This window comes from Spea bombifrons, chromosome 4 (genome assembly GCF_027358695.1).
Source record: "Spea bombifrons isolate aSpeBom1 chromosome 4, aSpeBom1.2.pri, whole genome shotgun sequence".
In the NCBI taxonomy this organism is placed as follows: Eukaryota; Metazoa; Chordata; class Amphibia; order Anura; family Pelobatidae; genus Spea; species Spea bombifrons.
The window spans coordinates 102,450,284-102,471,822 of record NC_071090.1 but is presented as its reverse complement, the minus strand read 5'-3'; the positions used below and the strand labels follow the sequence as shown (position 1 = coordinate 102,471,822).

The 21,539-nt window shown below is 43.5% G+C and overlaps 2 protein-coding genes across 2 annotated transcripts; both read right to left on the bottom strand.

Annotated features, from left to right (window-relative positions):
- Positions 1–225: 225 nt before the first annotated feature.
- STXBP2 (syntaxin binding protein 2) lies at positions 226–14,596 on the bottom strand. Its single transcript, XM_053464393.1, has 19 exons — positions 14,449–14,596; positions 12,146–12,195; positions 10,844–10,925; positions 10,309–10,385; positions 9,037–9,115; positions 8,499–8,602; positions 8,125–8,273; positions 7,874–7,958; positions 7,402–7,532; positions 6,897–7,004; positions 6,719–6,776; positions 4,995–5,060; positions 4,531–4,611; positions 3,934–4,072; positions 2,473–2,579; positions 2,029–2,121; positions 1,803–1,891; positions 1,359–1,516; positions 226–1,200 (listed from the first exon to the last, which is right to left on the bottom strand). The coding sequence occupies exons 1-19, from the start codon at positions 14,483–14,485 to the stop codon at positions 1,115–1,117; spliced, it is 1,779 nt and encodes a 592-aa protein (XP_053320368.1). The 5' UTR covers positions 14,486–14,596; the 3' UTR covers positions 226–1,114.
- A 1,527-nt stretch (positions 14,597–16,123) lies between these two features.
- LOC128491990 (protein PET100 homolog, mitochondrial) lies at positions 16,124–20,096 on the bottom strand. The gene is made up of 4 exons (XM_053464401.1): positions 20,014–20,096; positions 17,218–17,304; positions 17,074–17,106; positions 16,124–16,342 (listed from the first exon to the last, which is right to left on the bottom strand). Exons 1-4 carry the CDS (start codon positions 20,038–20,040, stop codon positions 16,271–16,273), a joined length of 219 nt encoding a protein of 72 aa, XP_053320376.1. The 5' UTR covers positions 20,041–20,096; the 3' UTR covers positions 16,124–16,270.
- Between the last annotated feature and the right edge of the window lie 1,443 nt (positions 20,097–21,539).

Below are 21,539 nucleotides of genomic sequence, written 5' to 3'. Positions count from 1 at the left end.
ATTCTGTAATTATCGTCTTATAGAGTTGTTACATGATTAGATCATTAGTCCATGCTCTAAATAATGATGTTAGTGAGTGAGCTGCACCCATCTTCGCTTAAAGCTCTGCAGATTCCCTAAAGAGGGAAACTTGGATGTAGATGGTTAAAAAGGAAGAGAGAGTGGCTGGTGGGGAGAAAGTAGCCCATGGAGCAGGGAAAGCTCAATGGAACGTCTTCATTAGCCCTATCTCCCTGAGGCAAAGGCAGACAGGAACTCTTCTTCTCATGCTGGCTCTTTCTACCCAATCTGAGACACTTCATTTAGTAGATCTAACACCCTATGCAAAATATCATGGTTTTTCTTTCTTAAACTGCCAATTCTGCGCTCTCGTGTGACGAGTTACATTACGTCTTTGGGAAACAGAATGTTAACTTGTCGTTTATTCAAGGACCCCTAGTTCATGGCATATGAAAGATTGCCGGACAGCCAGGCTTACCCCTCTTCCATGCTACAGGAAGCGGTTTAGACTACAAGAGGGAACCGACAACACAAAACACAATTTTGTGGGGACTTTTTAAAAGATTTTTTTTTTGCTTACGTTGATCCATCCAATGTAGTTTGTTATAATGTTTCGGTATTCTAGTAAAAGAATTTTTGAAATGGATCAGGCAAATGAATGTAATTTTTGGAAAAGTTCAGATTTAGGCACAAGAATAAACGCCAAAATACAGCATTGCAGTCATTTTATAACAATTATTAAAAAAAAATAGTTTTTGTAGCAAAATGTAACAAATATTTTATAAGCTATTTTAAGATTTTGTACTTGGATATAACATGATGTTAACGTAATAACGCTGCATATAAATCAGAATCTTAATCGGGTTCCCCATTCGCAGATTGAGCTTCATCTGTCATTCATAGAATAGACAATTTGTTCCTCTACAATTTCAAAAAAAAATAAATTATATGGTTGATTTTGGTTCCAGTGACAGAGAAAGGAGGACAGATTGCCACAAATCGGAAAATCGGAAGAACGAGCCAGAGGAGACTGTTCAGCATCAAGCGCTGGTTTTGGACAGTCTAAGGAGTGTCATCAGTGGTAACAACGCTGAGGGCGAGTGAATGAAGCCTTTCATTCACCATTGGTGGCTGAAAGAGGCTGATCCAGAGTTTTCAGACCATTCAGGAATATAGTGGGTGTAAGGACGTGAGTGGATCCTGCAAAACAGACGGACAAGGTGAGAAAACAAACAATACTGAAAACGGGAACAAAAAAAAAAAGTGAAAAAGCACAGAAAAGTGAAAAAAAATAAATAAACATTGGAGAGAAAGGAATTGACACAAGACAAAATAGGGGCACGGAAAAGGGTACTAACCAATCAAAACCTCCCATTTGGAGTCGGTAGCTTTGGTGACCTCATAGGCAGTCCTCATTTCAGACATTGAAACACCTCCTAGGACATAAACTAGAAGCCGTGGGCCGGAACGATACTCTGCAGCACTGCGTGTTTTGTGCCAATGGCCAAATCGAGCACTAAAAAGACACATTTTGAAGGATTAAATGAGGAAATATTCATTTTAAACGGGTAGTGTCTCTTTAAAAGCAATTTTCATAATTAATGTAACCTTTTCACTGGAAGGCTATTCCAGGTATCTACCACACTCTCCGTGAAGTAGTACTTTTACACACTACGCCTCTGCATATGACTTTTTATACACAACTCCCAATGTCTCCAGATCCGGACACAAAAAAAAAAAATTAAAAAAAAAAAAAGGGGGGTTTATGTACAAAACAGCAACTGCGTGGTAAGATGTCTCACCTGACCACACTCTGAGAAGCTCCTACTTGAGTAACTGGTTCTGAAACAAACGGCCATTGCTTTTTATCCAACTTATCATCAATAGCGTCCTGCATGTAATTGGGAGAAAAAGGACATGTATGTACATATCACGTGTTACAGGAGGAGCATATATTTACAGACGGCCTGTGCCGGGCATTGCCCAAAATTTATTTCATGCTGTGCCTAGATATCTTTTTTATGTTACCTCCATGATGTCTCTTAGAGCCGGCATCCAGCGAGACAACTGATAGGTGGACTCCGCACGGACCTTTCTGTCGGGTTTATTATGAGCAGGTTGCTGTAAGGTAATATTAACAATGTAAGTGAATACATACCCTGCTGTGTACAGTCATGCAGTCTAGGATTTTCGTTCCAATTAACTTATTTTATTTGCTACCCTGGCGGTAGGTGCACATTGATAAAGGGGTGTGTGTACCCCGAAACTTCCACCTTGTCCGTCGTCACACTTATTAAACGCGTGGATTCACTTACAACATCCCTTTTCCTGAATTGATATCTTATTGCGCACTCATCGGAGTATGAGTGCTTCTGGACATAGCTGCACGGGATTCTCCATTTGTTTACGAAGGAACCTTGTGTACATATCCCATATTTTTTTGTCTTTCGGAAGGAAATGTGGACCTCTTACCCCTGTTATCACGCGGGCTCCCAAGTGCTGTAGGTTTCGTATAATGTTGCTGTCACTCTGGATGTTGGCGTGCTGGATCAGTTTAGCAAGGTTTTCTTCTGTGATACCTGCAACGTGGACACGCAAACAGTTATCTGCGCTCTTCCTCACCTAATGTCCTAACAATCGAAGCTGTGCACCTTGAATGTAGAAACTGATTCATCCGAGGTACTCTCTCCCTTATGAATTTAATCACAGGTTCCAATAAAAATGGCTTTCATTTTATGTTTCAATCCCGTTTCTAATTAAAGTTGGTAGCAAACGCCCATGCATTACATGAAGGAGAGAGGCTACTCTAGTGATGTGTTAAAGACTTGTGACAGTAGACAAGGCTCCTAAAAAGTAATAACAACCGAGGCTATTCCCTGGCCCCTAAAATAAATAATTAAAAAAAAAAAACAACAACAAAAAAAAATGTCTCTGGTTACTAAAAGCTAGAGACGTGTGCCTACTTCTGTTTCAGACAACAGCACCTAATCTCCTAAAAATCTAAGCTGTGCACCTTGAATGCAGAAACAGATTCATCCGAGGTACTCTTCCCCTTATGACTTTAATCACAGGTTCCAATAAAAATGGTATTTATTTTTTTGTTTCAATCCCCATTTCTCATCAAATCACCAACCAGATGAACATTTTAGTGATCCAGTAAGACCCATCACAAAAAAAAAAGCTATAAAATAATTACTATTTCATATTGCTGCCACCGTTATAAAACAAGTGACAAGGAAAACAAATATATATATATATATATATATATATATATATATATATATATATATATATATATATATATATTTATATAAAAAGGAGAGAAGGACCACACACACACGTTATGGGAAATATCAACAAAAATGCTAAATAGTTGTATTTTTACACAGTTTTCTGCCATGTTTGTTTATTTTTATAGTACCTTTAGCTAATGGCTTATGCATGGCACGGTCTATATATTACAGCTAACAGGAAAGGGAGACAAGGGCGATTGATTTCTTTGACTAAAAAGCCCCCCCCCCAAAAAAAAGGTGTATTCCTTTGTACATCTGGTGTTTCTGTTATGTACAGTAAGTAAACAGTAAGGGGTGAGGCTTTGTGGCAACAGTTTCAAAAGACAAAACAATTTGCTGAATTATTAGCAGAATAACACAGAGAAAAGTAGGTAGCAAACGCCCATGCATTACATGAAGAAGAGAGAGAGACTTGTGACAGTAGACAGGGCTCCCAAAAAGTAATAACAACCCTCTAAAATAAATAAAAAAAAAAAAAAGAAAACATCAGACCGTCTTCTAAATATGTCTCTGGTTACTAAAAGCTAGAGACGTGTGCCTACTTCTGCTTCAGACAACAGCAGTTGGGAAACCATTCTTTCATACGATTCTGTACCATGTACTAAGCACACACACGCATTCTTCCAGTGGGCATTCTTACCGTTCTTCAGATAGATATAGAGTAGGATAATACGGATTTTGTCGTAAGGCTTGACACTGGGATCAAGTAAGACCGGAACAATAATTTTCATAGGATCCTTCAATTTTTCGCCTTCAGCGTCTGAGCCCATGGCCAAGTCCTATGGCGACAGGAACGATATTCATGTTCACAAATAAATACACATATAGTAGTCACACAATGCTTGATTTGGGATACAAATGACACACCACCAGCGCTACATTGTGTTTAGTACTTGTGGCTGCCGAGTTGGTCAGACAAGAAGTGGACACAACAAAATAACCAAGCGAGCCCAGGGTCAAAATATCCTCCCAAGCAAGACTACCAACAAGTGCAAATGAGTCCACAATTGAAAAGAAGGTCACGGTTTATGGTTACCGTCTCTTTATGTCATTTTAACAAACAACAACCTATTTTAATATGGGGGGGGTATTTTTTTCCTGTCGAGGAGAACCTCTAATTCCATAGCCCCCTGTAATTATATATGTCAGACTGATGGGTCCACCAAATAAAGAAGCTGATTTTAGGCGTCATGGAGGTATTCTTGCAGACAGGGGTGCATCTATAGGTGGGTCTCACCTGCTCCACCGCACACAGCTTCTCTACGGTGCCCTTGAAACGCTTCATGCAGTCTTCAGCCAGGTTAAGGTGTGTGGAATACTGGAGAGAAGAAGAGAAGGTAATGTCACCCACAGCACATTAGAATGCACTCCTTAGGAGCTTTAATGACTCAAATAAAAAAGTGATAACGTATACATTGTCCTCTACCTCGTATGCATCATAACACATCCCCATGTCTCATATGATGGTGGCAGAAATCCCTCTATCTTATATGTATACTAACTTCCCCCAAATTCTACAGCCCCATCATCTGTATTACTCATTCCTTGTCCTGCACTGCATCTTTACTCCCCACCCCCACTCTCTATACATTATTATCACCACCCATGCAATGTTAATGCCACTGTACAGATGCCAAGCAGTAATACAACCCCCTTCTTTTCATTCTGTCTCCCATACACACTCATTATTTCACTCGTTACCTTATTCAATTCCTTCTGGTACTGAGGCATCTTCTTCAGGATCTGGGATAAATCTTTTATGTTGGCCTGGGGGGGAAACCAAAACACCAGGAACGCATCAGCAAGGTCGCCTATACTTTATTCTTCAGATGAGTGGAGGCAAGTTGCGCTGATTTGATCCCCCAGGGTAAACACCCGTGTTGTATGTATTCATGCAAACTGCTTAAGATTATATGAAACGAGCACTTTGGGGATCACTGAATCAACTCTAGTGTTTGTTTTCACTAAATAACCAGAAAAATATTTTTGTGGTCCATGTCACTCCCGATTTGGACAGCAAAAGATGAATTTGGGGATGGAGATATGGTATTATTATACAAACATGCCCAAGGACAATGTGAACAACTCTTTTGGATCCGTTTACGATACAGAGAACATGGGGTCATCCCTTGAGATCACTAAAATGGTTTTAAACAGTAAAAAAGATGGGGAATTTACTACCAATAGAGATGGCATTATTACATTTAAGTGATACATTCGAGAATGGGCTGGATACCATTTCTTTAAAAAGATGAACAAAGAAAGCTAGAAAAATGTTTAAACTTTGAAAGAAGTGTAGTAAATGCAGTAGTTCATAAATGTTTGTGTTTCTTTAAAAAAACGATTGGCATGTAAACCACAATGTTGAAAGAACCGGCTAATTGCAGAAGACACCGATTACAAAAGAAAACCCTGCATAAAAGAAAAAATGGGGAACGAAATTTCTCAAAAGCCCCAATATTACCACGGATCACAAAGAAACAGCCTGTTCTCTGATTACAAGCATTTCTGTGCAACCCCCTTAAAAACACACGCTATATAAAGTGCTTTTATTTTCCTTCCATTTCACCTGATTTAATCGGGCATTCCCTTCCAGGTCACGTCACTGCTGACGTCACCTGGAAGGTCATCGGAGGAGAGGATATCCCCTGCAGGGTCCGTAAAGATCGCTCCGATGAGGGACGGACACTGATCTCTATGCACGTCTGTGGGGACTTGCATAGGGATCACAATGTGATCGGTGCAGGGGGGGATCGCGGGGAGGAGAGAGAAACCATGTTTCTTACCCTCCTCCCATGCTGAAAAAAGAAACGAAGAAAAAAAATTGCTAGTGATTTAGAAATTAAAAAAATAAATAAATAAAAAAAAAAAAAAAATCACTAAAATACAATAAATTAAAAAATAAATAAATAAAGTAAGCTAAGTGATGCCATTGTGACATCACTGGCATTAATAACAAGTTCAAGGACCTCTAAGCATTAAAATAAAAAAAAAACAAAAAAAAAACCAAACAAACACGACATAGCGCAAAAATGGCAAAATTGCTCCAGGACTTGAGGTACCAAAAACCCCTGGGATTGAAGGGGTTAATGGGTTCCAATGTTGTTTTTTTCCCCCCATGCCCCCGCTAGCGGTGTGAAATAACCTGTCTAGTCTTCTATAAACACGGGTTATCACCATCACAGGTTTGTCCACGATACTCTAAATAAACATGCCCTACCTGCCCTTCCAGTCTATTATTATCACAGACGGGTTTATTGAACGGATACCGGAGCAGGCGCCCAACCTATAGTTAGAACGCACTCCCAAAGCAATTCTCCAATACGTTAGGGCCGACATGTGACACGCTATGCATTTAAGACGAGTGTGTGTGTGTGTGTATGTATACATATATATTTAAAAGGTATAAGAACCTGGTGACGTACCTTGTCTGTAGTCATTCTTTTGCTTTCACAGAAAGATCTCAGAAGTTCCGTTACCTTCCTGTAAGATAAGACTTGGGGTTACAGGTCGGCTCCGCATCCCACAGGAACGCGTATAGGATGTGGTTTAAAAGGAGGGAGCCTTTGACTTTATGTTGCCAGCTGAACAAAAATCACTTACTTGGACACGTCGGCGATATGCATGTGACGAAGTTCCACCCAGAGGTCATCATCTTCATCCAGAAGGACCTGCTTCTCCCGCGACTCGGCAATGCCAGTTGTCTCATAGCTTGGAAAGAGAGCGACTGGGGCTTAGTTAACAGACCGGGACTTGCGGAGAAAGGAGGGTTAGAAGACAGGAAACTAAAAAGAGAAAAAAAGTCAAAGAAGAGGGTGATGGTGCGTGCAGCGAGAAAGGAAAAATAAGAGAGAACTTGGAAAGAGGGACAGATGATACTCTAGGGATTAAAGGCCCTCCATGGAAGATATGTAGCTGGCCAGGTGGGCTCATCTGAGAAGACCCTCAATACGTGTACTGCTGGGGGAATTAGACGGCCAAAGCGGACAAATAATCCAAAATGTACATATATGTGGGGCTTTTCTGCTCACTAGTTTAGTGCCCTAAATTTTAGGATACGGCTTGGTTTACACCAAATGATTTCATATAGATGAGCTGGAGTACTTACTGGTATATGTCTTGCTTGATGTCCAGGAGGTCATAAGCCATGGCCTGGAGGGTGAGCTCGTGAAGAACGGGAGAGACAGGGTCATACCCGCGATCCACGATTAGAAGCTGGGAACGAGACTTGTCCGGGCCCTGAGGGATAGAAGAACGATAACGGTCTGAAAGTCACTACATACAGAGGATGTCAAATATAATAGCCACGCCGACATGCGACACTAAACATGGCTGTTTAAAGGAGAAATCTGATTTCTCATCTGATATTTTCATTTGAAGCAGGTGTCTTTTTAACGCTCATTCCCCATCATGTAATGGGGAAAGATATAATGAAGGGGATAGGGATAGGGTTAAATAAACAAATGGAATAGTAGATAAGTACGTATGGGGGGCATATTCAAACTCTACTCCCAAAGCTACAAGCATTTCCAAGGTGATGGAGTAACCCACTATTTTTCTATATGCCCCAGAGGTCTCACCTCCCCCATGCTGGGGTTATCAGCTTTGAACGCGTTGAGCCGGTCCAACACCATGTGAGCGAGGGTGGCATTGTCCTCGTACCCACTAGGAAAGGAAACAAAAGGAATCAGTTTCTTACACCAGAAAGCATGACAAGGATGACATTTGCTAAGGAAACCAAAGCATAGAACACAGAATGGTCTTCCAATCCCCCAAAAGACCAGCTGAGGACACGTGGAATGAAGTCCACCACTACAACGTTCTCGCTCACCTGCGGTATCGGACTGCAGGGTACTCTTTGAGGGTTTCGCACAAGGTGGCAATCTGCTCCGCCAGCATCTCCAGGCATTTGGTCCGCTCGGGCTTCCCGTGCGGGCTGAAGAGGGTGTGAAAGGACTCCTGCGCGTCCAAGCAGTAGACCTAACGGGCAACATCGAGATTAGTCAACCTCCACAGCTGCTCCGTCTATACGCTACCCGAACAAACCGGAGGCACATATGCGTCATCATAAGAAGTCTATACAACTTGGTGGCAGATGTCTGCATCAACAGTGCCGCAGCGCTTACCATGTAATCGGAATATTATGTATATATCTGTGTGTGTATTGTTTTTAGCTTTGGTTGTGGGTATGCGTGCGTAGCTCACCTGTGACTCGTAAGGAAGGAACGCCAGATTGATTTCTTTCAAGGTTTTAATCATTTTGGGCACTCTTGACTTTCCCAGCTCATTAAACAACGGCTCGGGGCAAGCTGGGAAGAGAGAGACAGTAAAGTGACTTGGTTTACCAGTGGTCGTCTCTGTATCCCACCCCATGACCTGTCCCACAGACACAGCGCTGTACAATCCACTCCATGTCCTGCCCCGACACCAAGCCCAGACTCTTGGTAACGTATCGTGACGTCAAGGGAGCTGAAATCACAACTCTCCCTTTAGCGAATAAGCCCCAAAACATCTATTAAAACCATATCGCGCCCCCTTATCCTTTCCAAACGATAGTCTTATCTCCAAGAAAAGCCTCCACTATTCTTCCACTTCTGGTTTTGTTCCCGTTATAAAACGATGCTGTGCATTCACCACCACGTGAAATATTCCTGGGGTTCTACTCATTGTAGGTACGTCCTAGGGGTTCTCTTCCCAATCCCTAGTCCGCTCTAGACGCACCCGGCCCCCGCGCGGTACTTACTGTCTGTGAAGAATATATGGGCGGCTCTGTATAACGGTGTACAGGGGTCTTTGAAATCGGATATAAGAGCGCGAACGGACTGGAGGGGAAAGAAACGTCATCCAATTAAGCCACAAATCACGTCCTGCGCCCAGGCTTCACATCATTTACAGAAACGGGGCGAGAAAAAAGAAATGAAAGCAAAAGAAGGCTGCAGGGTTTACAGTAATTCTGCCTGTTGGGTTCAAATTGCCCCAATACTAACAAGATCATTGGCCTTGTTGTAAAAAGAACCAATTTTCCCCCCGAGTTGGCATAATTTAAACTTTATTAGTTTTATTTTTCAACAAATCAAGTAATTCTCCATAGGGACACGATGGCCCAGCACGGCCTCTGGTCCATAAAGAGGCATTCATGGACCTCCAAGCGCAGGAGCTGCTCTGCTTCGTCTTGTTCCCCGGCCCTAGGGGCAGGTCAGGTGGAGCAGGGCATTGCCATCGGGCTCGCCAACCTCCGGCAGATGCCCGACATCCCTGACCTGCTGGGGTAACTGAAGATAAGTGCTAATTAACTTAAAGCAGGGCAGATGCATCTGTAGAGGACTTTTGTTCATGACCAGCAAAGGTGGTGGTGGTGGTGGTGGTGGTGGGGGGGGCATGCTGCCAGCATAGAGAGCTTTTTACTCGCTGAGTGGAACTTATGTCACAGTTTAGGATCACGGACAAAATGAGGATTATGTGTCAAAAGCAACCGTGGGGCAATCACCATGGAAACCAATAATCGGATCCAGCTGATTGGTCTGCTCCCACCAGGAACCGCTTTACACGTAGCTTTTAAGCATCTATTTATTTGCAGATGACAAAGTTAGGGATAAAGAGGAACTCACTGGCGGCTCTTCATCAATCCAAAAGAGAGAAGAAGCGGAGAGGAAGAGAAACGGCTTTCATCAGACTGGAGGGAGAGAAGGGAGGGAGACAGCAGGGAGAGAAGGGAGGGAGACAGCAGGGAGAGAAGGGAGGGAGACAGCAGGGAGAGAAGGGAGGGAGACAGCAGGGAGAGAAGGGAAGGCAAAGGAGGAGAAAGGAAAAGGAATATCGGGAGAAGAAAAGAAGAAGATGATTACAGGTCCAGTCTTCGAAGCACACCGTACAGTTCTTACCACATTATACGTTTTTGATTCAGTCTGAAAACCGGTGTTATCACCATAGCAACACGTACACTAGTCCAATCACCACAAAGATTCCATTCGTTTCCATGGTGATAAGGCCAACACAAAAAACATTCTTTTCATACCTTTTCGCTGGGAGTGATGAGATAAATAGCTTCCAGGCTGGGGATGGGTTCTCTCCGCTTATTAACATCTTCCACGACTTAAGCGTTGGCAAACACAAAAAAAAAAAAAGTAAATAAGAAAATATCCGTTTTAACAGATTGTGATTTATTTTGTTAAATATCAGATGACCCATAGTTGCCGTACAGGTCTATGAGTTAGCGCTATCTGCTTTTATAGCCCAATGTCCCCCACATCACAGCGTTAACACGTTTCATTGCCGGTAACCAGTATGTTAACATTTTTAACACTTTATATGCCCATTTTTAAGAACTCTGCAATGAGTGATTTGGCCGCTTATTGTAAAGGTCTTTAAAGCTATGATGTCACTGTGATCCAAGCAGTTACCCCCTTTATTACACCCCCCCTTTTCATGGCCGAGGCTTCCCGTTTCCATGTAACATTGTACTCCTCCAGCTCCCGGCTCTGTCTGGTTGCCTCTTGTGTTAGCAGCGTTAATGACAATGGTGTCTGACGATGTCAAATCCACAGACTTACTCGTGATGCCCTCATCCAAAATGTCCGACATCTTGCAGCACGACGACAGTATTCGCATACTGGTATGATCCACGAGCAGGACCTAGAGGAGACAAGATGGCAAATATGACACTAAAAGCCAGATTAGACATTCATTTGACACATTCAGCCAAGCAACGGGACCTACAAAAAGCTACAAAACCAACACGCTGAAAACATGCAATCGGAAATTTTCAACAGAATTTACACCCCGAAAAATGTTTGATTTTCCTTGTTTATTCCAATTGGCCGGAGGATTATTGGAGCACATGCCATGGGGGGGGGTCTATTTTTATTACTATTTCCTGTCTTGGGATATTTACATCCCAAGTGCATTATTTTACATTTATCAACGTTAAACCGCAGCTGCCTCTTTCTTAACCATTCTATTAACGTACTTAGTAATTCGGGATATTCAACCAGGAAAATCCCCCCACACCCCACCAGATTTGGAACAACGAGGACGAGGGTTATGGCAGGAAGCCATAGAACCTCTATGTTTAAACATCTACGGCAATATATTTGTGGAGGTCTCTTCCCCTCCTTCTCTCCTTTCTCCCCTTTTTGTTTCCTAATTGTGTGATTCTCCCGTGTGTGCGCACTTCGGCGCGTGGAATAATGATATTTGGCACGACAGGCGTGGCTTTGTATATATCTTTTAGTTTCTATACTTCATTATATTTACCGCTTCTATGAAATACCACAGCGGTTTCCTTTTTTCTTTTAATCTTAATGAAGCAATTTCCTTTACTAAAAGCAATAATCTCCCGCATCTCGCTGAAGTACAACACAGAATCTGACGGCGGATAAGACCAGTTTGGTGATTCTAACCCGCTCATCCCATCCTGATGTGAAGATTTAGACCTTAATCCGCCGTCCGTCCCGTCTTAGATTCAGGAGCCGTCTGCCTATCCCATGCATGGTTCATTTTCCTCACTCTTTTAGGCTCTACCACTTCTGATGGGAGACTGTTCCATTTATCTACCACCCTCTTGGTATAGTAAAGCCTCCCCACATTACATCGAGGATTCTGACCCTGTAGTTTTAGACAAAGTTACATATTCATTTTAGGTGCACTTTGGAGCTTCTGCTTCTCTCCATAGACCTTTGGTATTACTGCTTGTTCTCCCAGGAGGTCGACCCCCTGACATCAGCACATTCAGGGTTAAACCCGCCACGCAGACTTTTGTTAAACGCATATATACAATATGAAATCGAAAAACCAATTATATTATAAAATATATCATTACACCTGCTCGGCCCCCATCACTCCGCGTGTCTCACCTTCCACTCCCCATCTTTCTTGACACTGGAGATCACCCCATTCAGGATTTCTGTGGGGAGGAAAAAAATAACGATTGAGCTCTTAGCAAATAACACATCTCTTGCATACAAATCAGCAGTGTCTTTTCTTGATCAATGTCTATGGAGCCTTGGATTCCGGAAGAGAACGTGCAGAAAGTGGGCGGGATCTGGATGCAGCGTCACGACATGATGTCATAGCACAATACCGACGTCAATGGGTAAGAATAGTTCTTGAGGACAAGTCCCGCTTACGTGAATCAGTGTCAAATAGAAAATATTCTCAAAATTAAATAAAATGAATACGCCGCTTTCAGACGCTACGCAGGGGGATCACCAAAACTCGCTACATTCAGACAATTACACTTTCCCCGTGGTTTGGACAAAACAGCTGCTTCTGCGCTGATAAGAGAGAGAGAGAGGAAGTCCTGCGCGGGCGCTTCTGGCAGTTGGGGGAAATCCTGCGATGGTCGCTGTGCTGGAAGATTATCTCATCACGTGTTTAAAATATATGTCATTTTTTATCAGTAAGTACAGGAAGAAAGGCAGATAAGTGCACACGGGCCTCGAAAATGTCAGCCCTGTTTTTATGCTAAATGCATCACGGAATGTCTTTTGCGAGGCTATTTTGTTTCATACACTTAAAGGACCGTAGATAAATGGAGCAGCCTCCCAGCGTGGTAGAGGTTAACACCGTAAGAGAATTTAAACATGCATGGGATAGGCGTATGGCAGATGGATCTAAGACCGAGGACCGATTCAGGCTCGAGTCTTTACATCACGAGAAATGGGCAGATTAGACGCGCTGAATAGACTGGCGTCTGGATTAACTCCTCCCCCAGCCGCCTCTACTGAGGACAGGAAGCATTCGTGAGTACGCTTCTTGGGAGCGGGCGCCGAGCTAAACATCATGTGCCCAGATAGCAAGCATGTGATTGGCTGCCGCTACGCCCATTAACTTCAGCGGGAGCTCAGACTAACGAGCCTTATTTGCAAACCCCGGTAACTGAAGAGCGTCTGTCCCGATCTGCATGTAGTAAAAACATCCGAGTCTAAACAAAATCAGCAGAGCCCCCCCACCCCACCGGCTGAATATATACCTCACTTGCCGCAGCAGCTCGAGAGCCCCAGGGGGCCTGACAAGAGCCCCAGGGGGCCTGACAAGAACCCCATGAGAACACAAAGCGCTCTAAGGAACTCCAATAGGAACAATTTCTTGCCAGCGATTGGCCAAGACTGACAAAAAAAGACAGCAGAGGGAGTGGTGTGCTGCAGCTTCTCCCAAAGTACTTTACGTGTATTCTTCCTTGCTTTCATACAATGAATGTACTGTTACACGCAGCTTCTTATGTGTAAGCGTTTTACGTGTCAGCGCGCAGTAAGCCGAACATCCATATACATCGCTCAGGGCCGACTCAGTCCTTGCAGGAGGGACCCTCTGGGCCGGCGAAGCCCCTTGTCAGATTGTTTCAATACAGGTTCTGCGAACAGCTGGGATTCCTAGTCACATGACACATCGATCCTAGTCACATGACACATCAGGAACACCTCGTTAGCCCAGACCAGCGACGCACAATTTAATCGGGGCCCGCCTTTTACGCGAGCGCTAGAACCATATACACAATATACATAGAACCTGACGGCAGATCGGAAGCAATCGGCCATCACACCTTAGATTCACTGCATTAACCTCTACTTCTGCTGGGAGGCAATTCCACTCATCTACCACTCTCTCAGTATAGTAATACAGCCTTACATGATATGATGTCACTGCGATCATCATCAGATACATACATTACCATTCCAGTAAGTAAGCAGACATCGCCTTCAAACAGGATGCTTATAGCAATGCCATACGGTATCGCTATGATCATCGCTGCCCTGCATCATGCGGTTTTCATAATAATCCCAATTCTCATAGGCTCACATATAAACAGTACATATTGCAGGGCAGCACTTTACAAGCTCTGATCTACAGGTAATACGTTGCTAGCCACACGCCCATCAATCTCAGCCACTCTGGCTTGCTTTCCCTGCAGGGCTGTATTGAATACACGCTGCACTCTTCATCCAGCTGCTGAACTAAAGCTAGATGTTGGCTGAGGGTGATGGGCATTTTAGTGCAGTGTTGCTATAGGGTCCAAAGCTGCCCAGATCATTTCATCACTGCTGATATAAATCACGCATTACACAAGCTTGTTACAGAGATAACGTTAAAACAAATAGTATTTTGACGTCACGCGTAAACAAACACGCCCAGAAGAACGGTAGGAATGACGACTTACTTTCCCCGACCACCGCCTTGAGACCTGACGGAGCCATCTTGCGCTATCCCGCCACCGCTGCAAGTTTAGGGTCCCCAAAACTTTGGCGACTTCCGCGTTGTGACGCCAGGAGCTCTCGTGACATCACGGGAGGAGCAGGAAGTCCGTTGCTAAAGGGCGGTAGCTTGGTTGATAAGGGACTGGTGAAGGGGGACCAATAGAAAGGCTGTTCGTCATTATTTCCACGCTTAGAAGGTTCCAGGGCGTGGCTAGCGTATCGAGTTCTAAAACGGGGAAACAACTACGCCGGTTTTACGAGGGAGACAAAACTTGTCTTAGATGTGTATGTCAGAGCACCAAAGAAAATACAAAATGGTCGGAGACCTACGATCGTTCGTTACCCTGTTTCCGCAGAATTGCGTGTAAGAGGCACTGTTAATGGTTCATTTTATCTCTTGGGTTTACAACTCCTTGTGGCCCCACTTAATGGGCGGGATTCTGCTCTAAGACTGCCCAGGTTGCCTGTGATGGGCGTGGCTTTTAGCGCTGCGCTAATTATGCGCGGAGCCCCGTTTATGTCCGCCGCCGAATTCAGTTTAAAGGGGCAATGCGTATGATAACGGAAACGGCTCTTTAACTCCTTCGTGCCTGGACTGGGTTACAATTTTTTTACCCTTTGTGAAAATGGCTGTTTAAACATTTCTGCGCTGCTCCTGTTCAGCTGTCATTTTCTTCTTTCTCGTTTACTGAACCAGCAAAGGTTATATATTGTTTCTTTCAGTACAAGAAGGGCTTCCTTTAGATGTCATTATTTTGAGTGTATCATATTATTTACTATTAAAAAAAAAAGTATAAAATACGGTGAAAAATTGAGAAAACAAAAGGGTCTTTTTCTGACTTTTATTTGAAAAATCTTTTACTCGTCTACAAAAGCTAATGAAAAAAAAACACTAAAGATTTAACTATTTGTCCTGAGTTTATAAATACCCAATGCTTTTTTTTTTGAAAGTTATAGGGCAATAAGTACAAGAATCTGGTCCTCCTGTCCCCATGTCCTATGTGGGACATCTTCGAAGCCGGTCAATATAAATCACCCCCATCAACCATACATGCTTGACAGCCATGGTATTTGAAATAGTGGTATTTTGGTATTTAACGCTTACCATGCACTAATTCTACCATATAAGGTGGCTTCCAAAACAGGGCAAGCTATTGAATATATTTTTCCCCATTGGTTCTACTCGTATACAATTTACATACATTTAAAGAGCTGAAATGGCTCTGGTGGTTTATGGGAAAACATTGTAAAACAGCCCTGGTCCTTAAGGGGTTAAACAAGACATTTTTCTTGCCGTAAATCCCTGTTAACAAATCAAGACGGGATTTCATTAATTTCAGAGATCAAAATCAAGGCGTGATTTGCTAAATAGGATTTAGAGGAAGAAGAATGTCCCCCATCCAGCGTTTCAGGCACCGCCAACCCAACTCCGATGCGTCCTGGTACTTTCTTGGCTGGTTTGATGGAGAAACTTGCCCCGAAAAAGGAAGCTGATGTTATATGTCGTTTCAACAGAGTAGGTAGAACTGCTATTAAGGGAAGTAAGAAAGATGTGGGAGGAGAGAGTGGAAACATTAAGTGATCTACCGGAAGTTAACTAAAAAGGTACCCTTGTTTCAAGACGCCTGCAGTCCTAAGAACAATCATTCAGTCTTTAATTTAGAACTGTACAAAACATTACGACTGTATGCGATCCGGCGGGGGAGCGGGGTGTTGGGATAATGGTAGATCGTACAGGAGGACCAGTGGCTCGGTCCCAGCAGCCTCAGAGAGAAGAACTTCAGTCTACTTCATCCTGTCCTGCATTTCGTCTTTCATTTTTCTTAGTTTCTCTCTGTGCTCCTCTATTTCCCTCCTCTGCGCGATAAGAAAGAGAAGCAGTTGTAACGATGCCCGTTTCTGACAGGGTCTATTCCTACCAAGCGAAAAACTTGTTCTTCAGACTTCTTTCTTCTGTCTTTATCCTCTTTTCGTAGCGTCTTCTTTCTTGGTCCGTGAATCAGGCCTCCCGGTGCACATCTGCAAGAGGGCGGAGCTTCCAGGAAAATCCTCTCTCTCATTTCTCCAATCGGGGGAGAGGATGTTCCCGGACTGCTGCGCCCTTTTTGCAGATGTGCGCCAGGAGGCCTAACTCAGAGAGGAAGAAATAAGACACTAAGAAAAAAGGATAAAGACAAAAGAAAGAAGTCTGAAGACAAGAAGATGCAAGATCAGAAGCCGAGCCGTGAGGAAAGGAGACAGGGAGACGGTAGGGAGACTGGAATTTTGTTGTACGTCATTTCACTTAAAGTCGCAGGCTCCAAGAGCATATCTGTGATGTCATTTGAGGACATACTGTACATCTTAGAGCTACACCATACTTCTCACGTGACTATAACCCAGGGACGTATTTAACTCGGGTGCTGCTCTAGGCCTGATCAAGGACGGTACCCCCAGTCACAGCCTCCATAGTGTAAGTGGGTCAGTTGGGGAGAGGGTGACCGTCCCTAGGTTTTGCGTCAGGGGGACTGCATCTTTAGGTCAGAATACATCACTGCTATACCCCTCCCAGTCCCCACCACCCCACGCAATGCCCCTGTGTGCCTTACCACGTCCTCACGCTCTGGGGGGAAGATTTGTCTCTGGGGGAAAAAAAAGAAGTTAAGAACCAGGTTAGTGAACTCACTGCAGACAAATGATTTAAATCACTCAATTTGTACACACGCATGTCTCAGAACAGAGTAGGCACTCACCTTACGCTTCACCACGTACTCCTCAAAGTACTCGGCCTGATTAGAAATCCAGAACATGGTAACAGGAAAGGACAGGTACAGGGCCATCTGAGGGGGCAAAAACACGGGGGGTGCATTGGCATAGAACAAGCAGCATTTAGGCACGGGCAGGACCCCCAGTAACGGGCTGCATGAGTGCACGGATACTTTGGGGGTCAGGTCTAAAGAGCACAGAGATAAAACTAAAACCATTTACAAAAACACTGCATTGGTCGCTATGGTGAAAACACTGTATTTACCACTTACTTCCTTACCACCAAAATACGCCTGTCAGGCCCCCACATGGACCAGGCAGTATGCAGTTAACATTGCACATACAAACATATGTCTAAAGATCAAAATCAATTAAGCATTATTTTTCCATATATTGTTTGTATCGAAATGTGGTGCAGTCACCATGGAAACAAGTAGAATGAAGCCCCCTGTTTTTTTTTTTGTAGGCTGAAGAACTTTTTTTTTTTTTTTTTTATTTCCTGGGCCTCCCATCCACCTCTCAGTGCAGGTTGCCGCTGGATAAATGTAACTATACAGGGTGAGACTTTTTGTAGGGTGAATATATTTTTAAGAATGAAGCTTTTAATGTCTAATGAAACTCAGCATCCACTCAGCGCTGTAGCTGTATGATTGGCCACTGGGGGGCAGCGTTGTTACACAGTTGAATCTGCGGTGCACACAATCTTATGAATGGTCCCTTTAAATGTTGATGTGCATCGCCGGCTGAACACATCACCCTTCACATGACATACCCTGGGAATGCTGGGGGGTGCAAGTGCGGAAACCAACCCCATTGATTTCAATGGGAGTGCTTCCCCAATCAGTAGGACGAGTTGTAAGTTTGCGAGCCGGGCTCTCTCCACCTAATGTATCGGTTTGTCTTAGTCTGTCAATTCTCGTCTCGTCAGACCCCTTGAATATTTGTATTGTATTAAGCGCTGCGTAAATTGTGGGATTTACCAACTACACAGGCAGTGCTATCAAATCCAACAGACGGTGTCAAAAAAAAGGCTGCGTACTTTTCTAGCACACGGCTAATCCAAGGAGAAACATCGGTGTCATTCTGGAATCAAGAAGGATTTATTCAATTTGCTCAAAATTAGTACCAGCCTCCTGAAAAAAAATAATGAATATTTCGGACTTCACACTTTCTTAAGACTGCAAAGCAACCCCCTCCCCCCGGTACTTACCTTAGGGAGAAGCTGCAGCAGAAGACCACCTCCGCGGTTTGTGATCTCACTCCACTGACTGGCTGCTTAACGCAGCCAATCAGTGTTAGCAAAGCACAGGCACATAGGTGGCCTGCCTTGTTAGCCCCCCCCCCAACATTTGGCGAGCCACCCCAACACATATAGCTTGGGGCAGGAAAATGATCTGTTTGGTGCATCTACAATCCTTTAACGGTTATTTCTGCCTTATCTCACACATATATTTAATACATTTTTATTTTGTAGCAATAAAATATTCTATGTAATAAATGCTTTTTATTGTCAGGATAATTAAATGTCTTCCCCTGCTTTGATGATGTCATCGATAATAATTGTGATGATTTATAGCCGGGACGGGTTGCTTCACCTGTAACTTCGGCTAGATTCTTTTTGATAACAGAATCACGGTGACTTTGTTCCGTATTTAGAGGGAAAGTCTTCTTTTTAGCCCTCTGTTATTAAAACGATAAAGTAAACCCTACTCCGTATGGAGATACAAAAGGACTGAAATGGCCATTCCAGCCAGCAAATGCTTTCTAATGTTGCGTGGTCCCTTTAAATCTCTGTGCTGGGGGGATTCTACAGAAACCCCTCATATGCAGACATTCAAACACAAACGCACACAGACATTTACACTAATACAACCAGACACGCTAACACTACAGAGCAGCCACACAATGCGGTGTGACCCCCGCTTCTTCTTAAAACTAGGGCGATTAGGAGAAGCCCAGGACTCAGGACCTCTTTATCCCCACTCCTGTTATTTTTTTCTCAGGGGGCAACAATTGCCCCCTCCCCTGCACCAACCCGTGACCTCAATATGTATTCTTGGTTTCATTCTTTCATGGAAATAAAATACATGCTGTGCACCACATGGGGTTAAAATGATCGGCCACTATAGGGTAGCGGTGGCCATATTTAAAGGTAAAGTCACACTTTTATGCCACAACTTTTGGTTGTCCAGCCCACCATCCTGATTTGTGGGACCACCACGGGCAACCGCAGGCAGGCACCTCCGCTCTGCATGATAACCTGCGCCCACCGCGAGCGCAGCACCTTAGATCTCCCCCAAGGCAGCCTACGTAATGGGCCAACCAGGGACCACATACAACGGGCATCATACCCACGTCATCACGCGGGTTCAGTGTTTCAGCAAAAGCTGGCATGCATGATGAAAAAAGTCACAGACCCACTCATATGACATCATAAGAGCACTCCAACACAGCAGGATGTTGTCATGTGTGACTTTTCACCTACACTTTTGTTACCAAAGCTGCTAGCACTATTGCAGTTGAAATACCTTTCCTAACAACGGTTCGGCCTAATTTTAAACGCAGGTGCCCTTTAATTAAAGCCTCCCTTGGTTCACAAGGGGACGTCAAAGGGCATTTATCACAGTGACATTAAACCGTGAACCACGCACACGGTAACGTGACCTCAGCCGGGGTCAAAAAAACGTAATAATGAAAACATAGAGATTAACTTAATGACGTCACGATCGACGTTTACACAAGCCTGCGAGAGCGATACCCAAGTCACGTGCACTCATATTTACCCTAAAGACCTCCAGCTTCACCCCCATTTTTTCCGTACGCCGCAGCCGGCCACGCCTCCTCGCTTCTCATTGGTTGCACCGCCTATCTCTAACTTTTCACGAGGTTAGGAACTATCCGTGATTATCTATTGGTCAAAATGAGTCTGAGGGCGGAGTTTCTGGGGTTTGATTTTTGCCATGTCTCTACAGGGCGTGCTTTTAAGAAAACAGCTGAAGACGCCATCTTAACTCCTGGCAAACCAGTGGCTCTGAATACAGTGATTCACCTGAGTAAAGCACAATAATTAGCAGCGAATATGCGGTTTACTTAGTAAAAGTTTCAAAATAATGACATGTGGCAACCCTGTGGCTAAACATATAAAAAAATATTTTGTTATGGCCTGTGGTAAGAGTGATAAAGCACATGCCATGGTAACCAATAATATACTCTATGTTAACAACTGTACATATTCATTGTAACTGATGGTTCTCCAGGTACCGATACAATATATATATAACCCAAGGATATATAAGGTGAGGGACGTGTCTCCGTGCTCCATGAAACACGTATAAAGGTACAGGGCGTGACCGTTCATTGGAACAATTAGTCGGAATTAACAATGGCCAGACTCTTCCTCCGGTCAGGGCGCAGAGTTTTGACATTGGCCATCTTTCTTCATCTTGTAGGACATGGTGTAGAGGCAACGTAGCCCAGCAGTAAAGGTTAAGTAATACCCCTATGAAAGCAGCGCCTTTTCTTGCTTCTGGTGCGTGAGGACATCTCAGGGGTTGTTTATTCACAATACATTAAACTGTTAGGTGACCGGCCAGGGAACGTACGCCTTTCACGTAGCACAGGTAAAGCGCTACCGTGTAGTATGAAGAATCCATTACTGAGTAATGGATTCCCCTCTTGTGCTTTTTTCTTTTTTCCCTTCTCTCCTTTACTCTTTTCTTTCTTCCATCTTCTCATATTTCTCTTTCATCTCCTCTCCTTTTTCTTTTCTCCATCTGTTCTTTTCTCCTGTCTTCTATACACAGTCTGGGAATGTGTTGGCCTTAATTGGTGGGAAATACATAAGAACCGGCTGAGCCTTTTTTTTTTTTTGTATGTACCAGTGTATGCGAATGGAAATTTTTTAGACAGTGAATTTGTGTATTTGGTTCACAGCTTTATTTGCATTGAATACAAGTTACTGTGTGAATATGGCCGAGGGCTGCATTGTATCCTACTTCAAACTATACTTTCTAACAGTGTAATTATATCAATTAGGAAGCGGGTGTAAGCAAAGTTTAATGATTACTATTAAAATATTAACAAGCGTTCTTTATTACTACAGTAACAAAAACAACATCACAACTATTGTCAGATCATAATATTGGGCATAGCGGGCAGTTGCTCAACTCTTTTTTTTCTATTAGTTTCACCTAACCAGCTGCTTTTGGATTTCCGCTTACATCATCGGCTTTCCTTTCATCGGGGTCTAAGTGTAAGAATGATGTAAGTTTAACCATGGCCTTGTTGCTATAGCAACCAGCAGACAGGT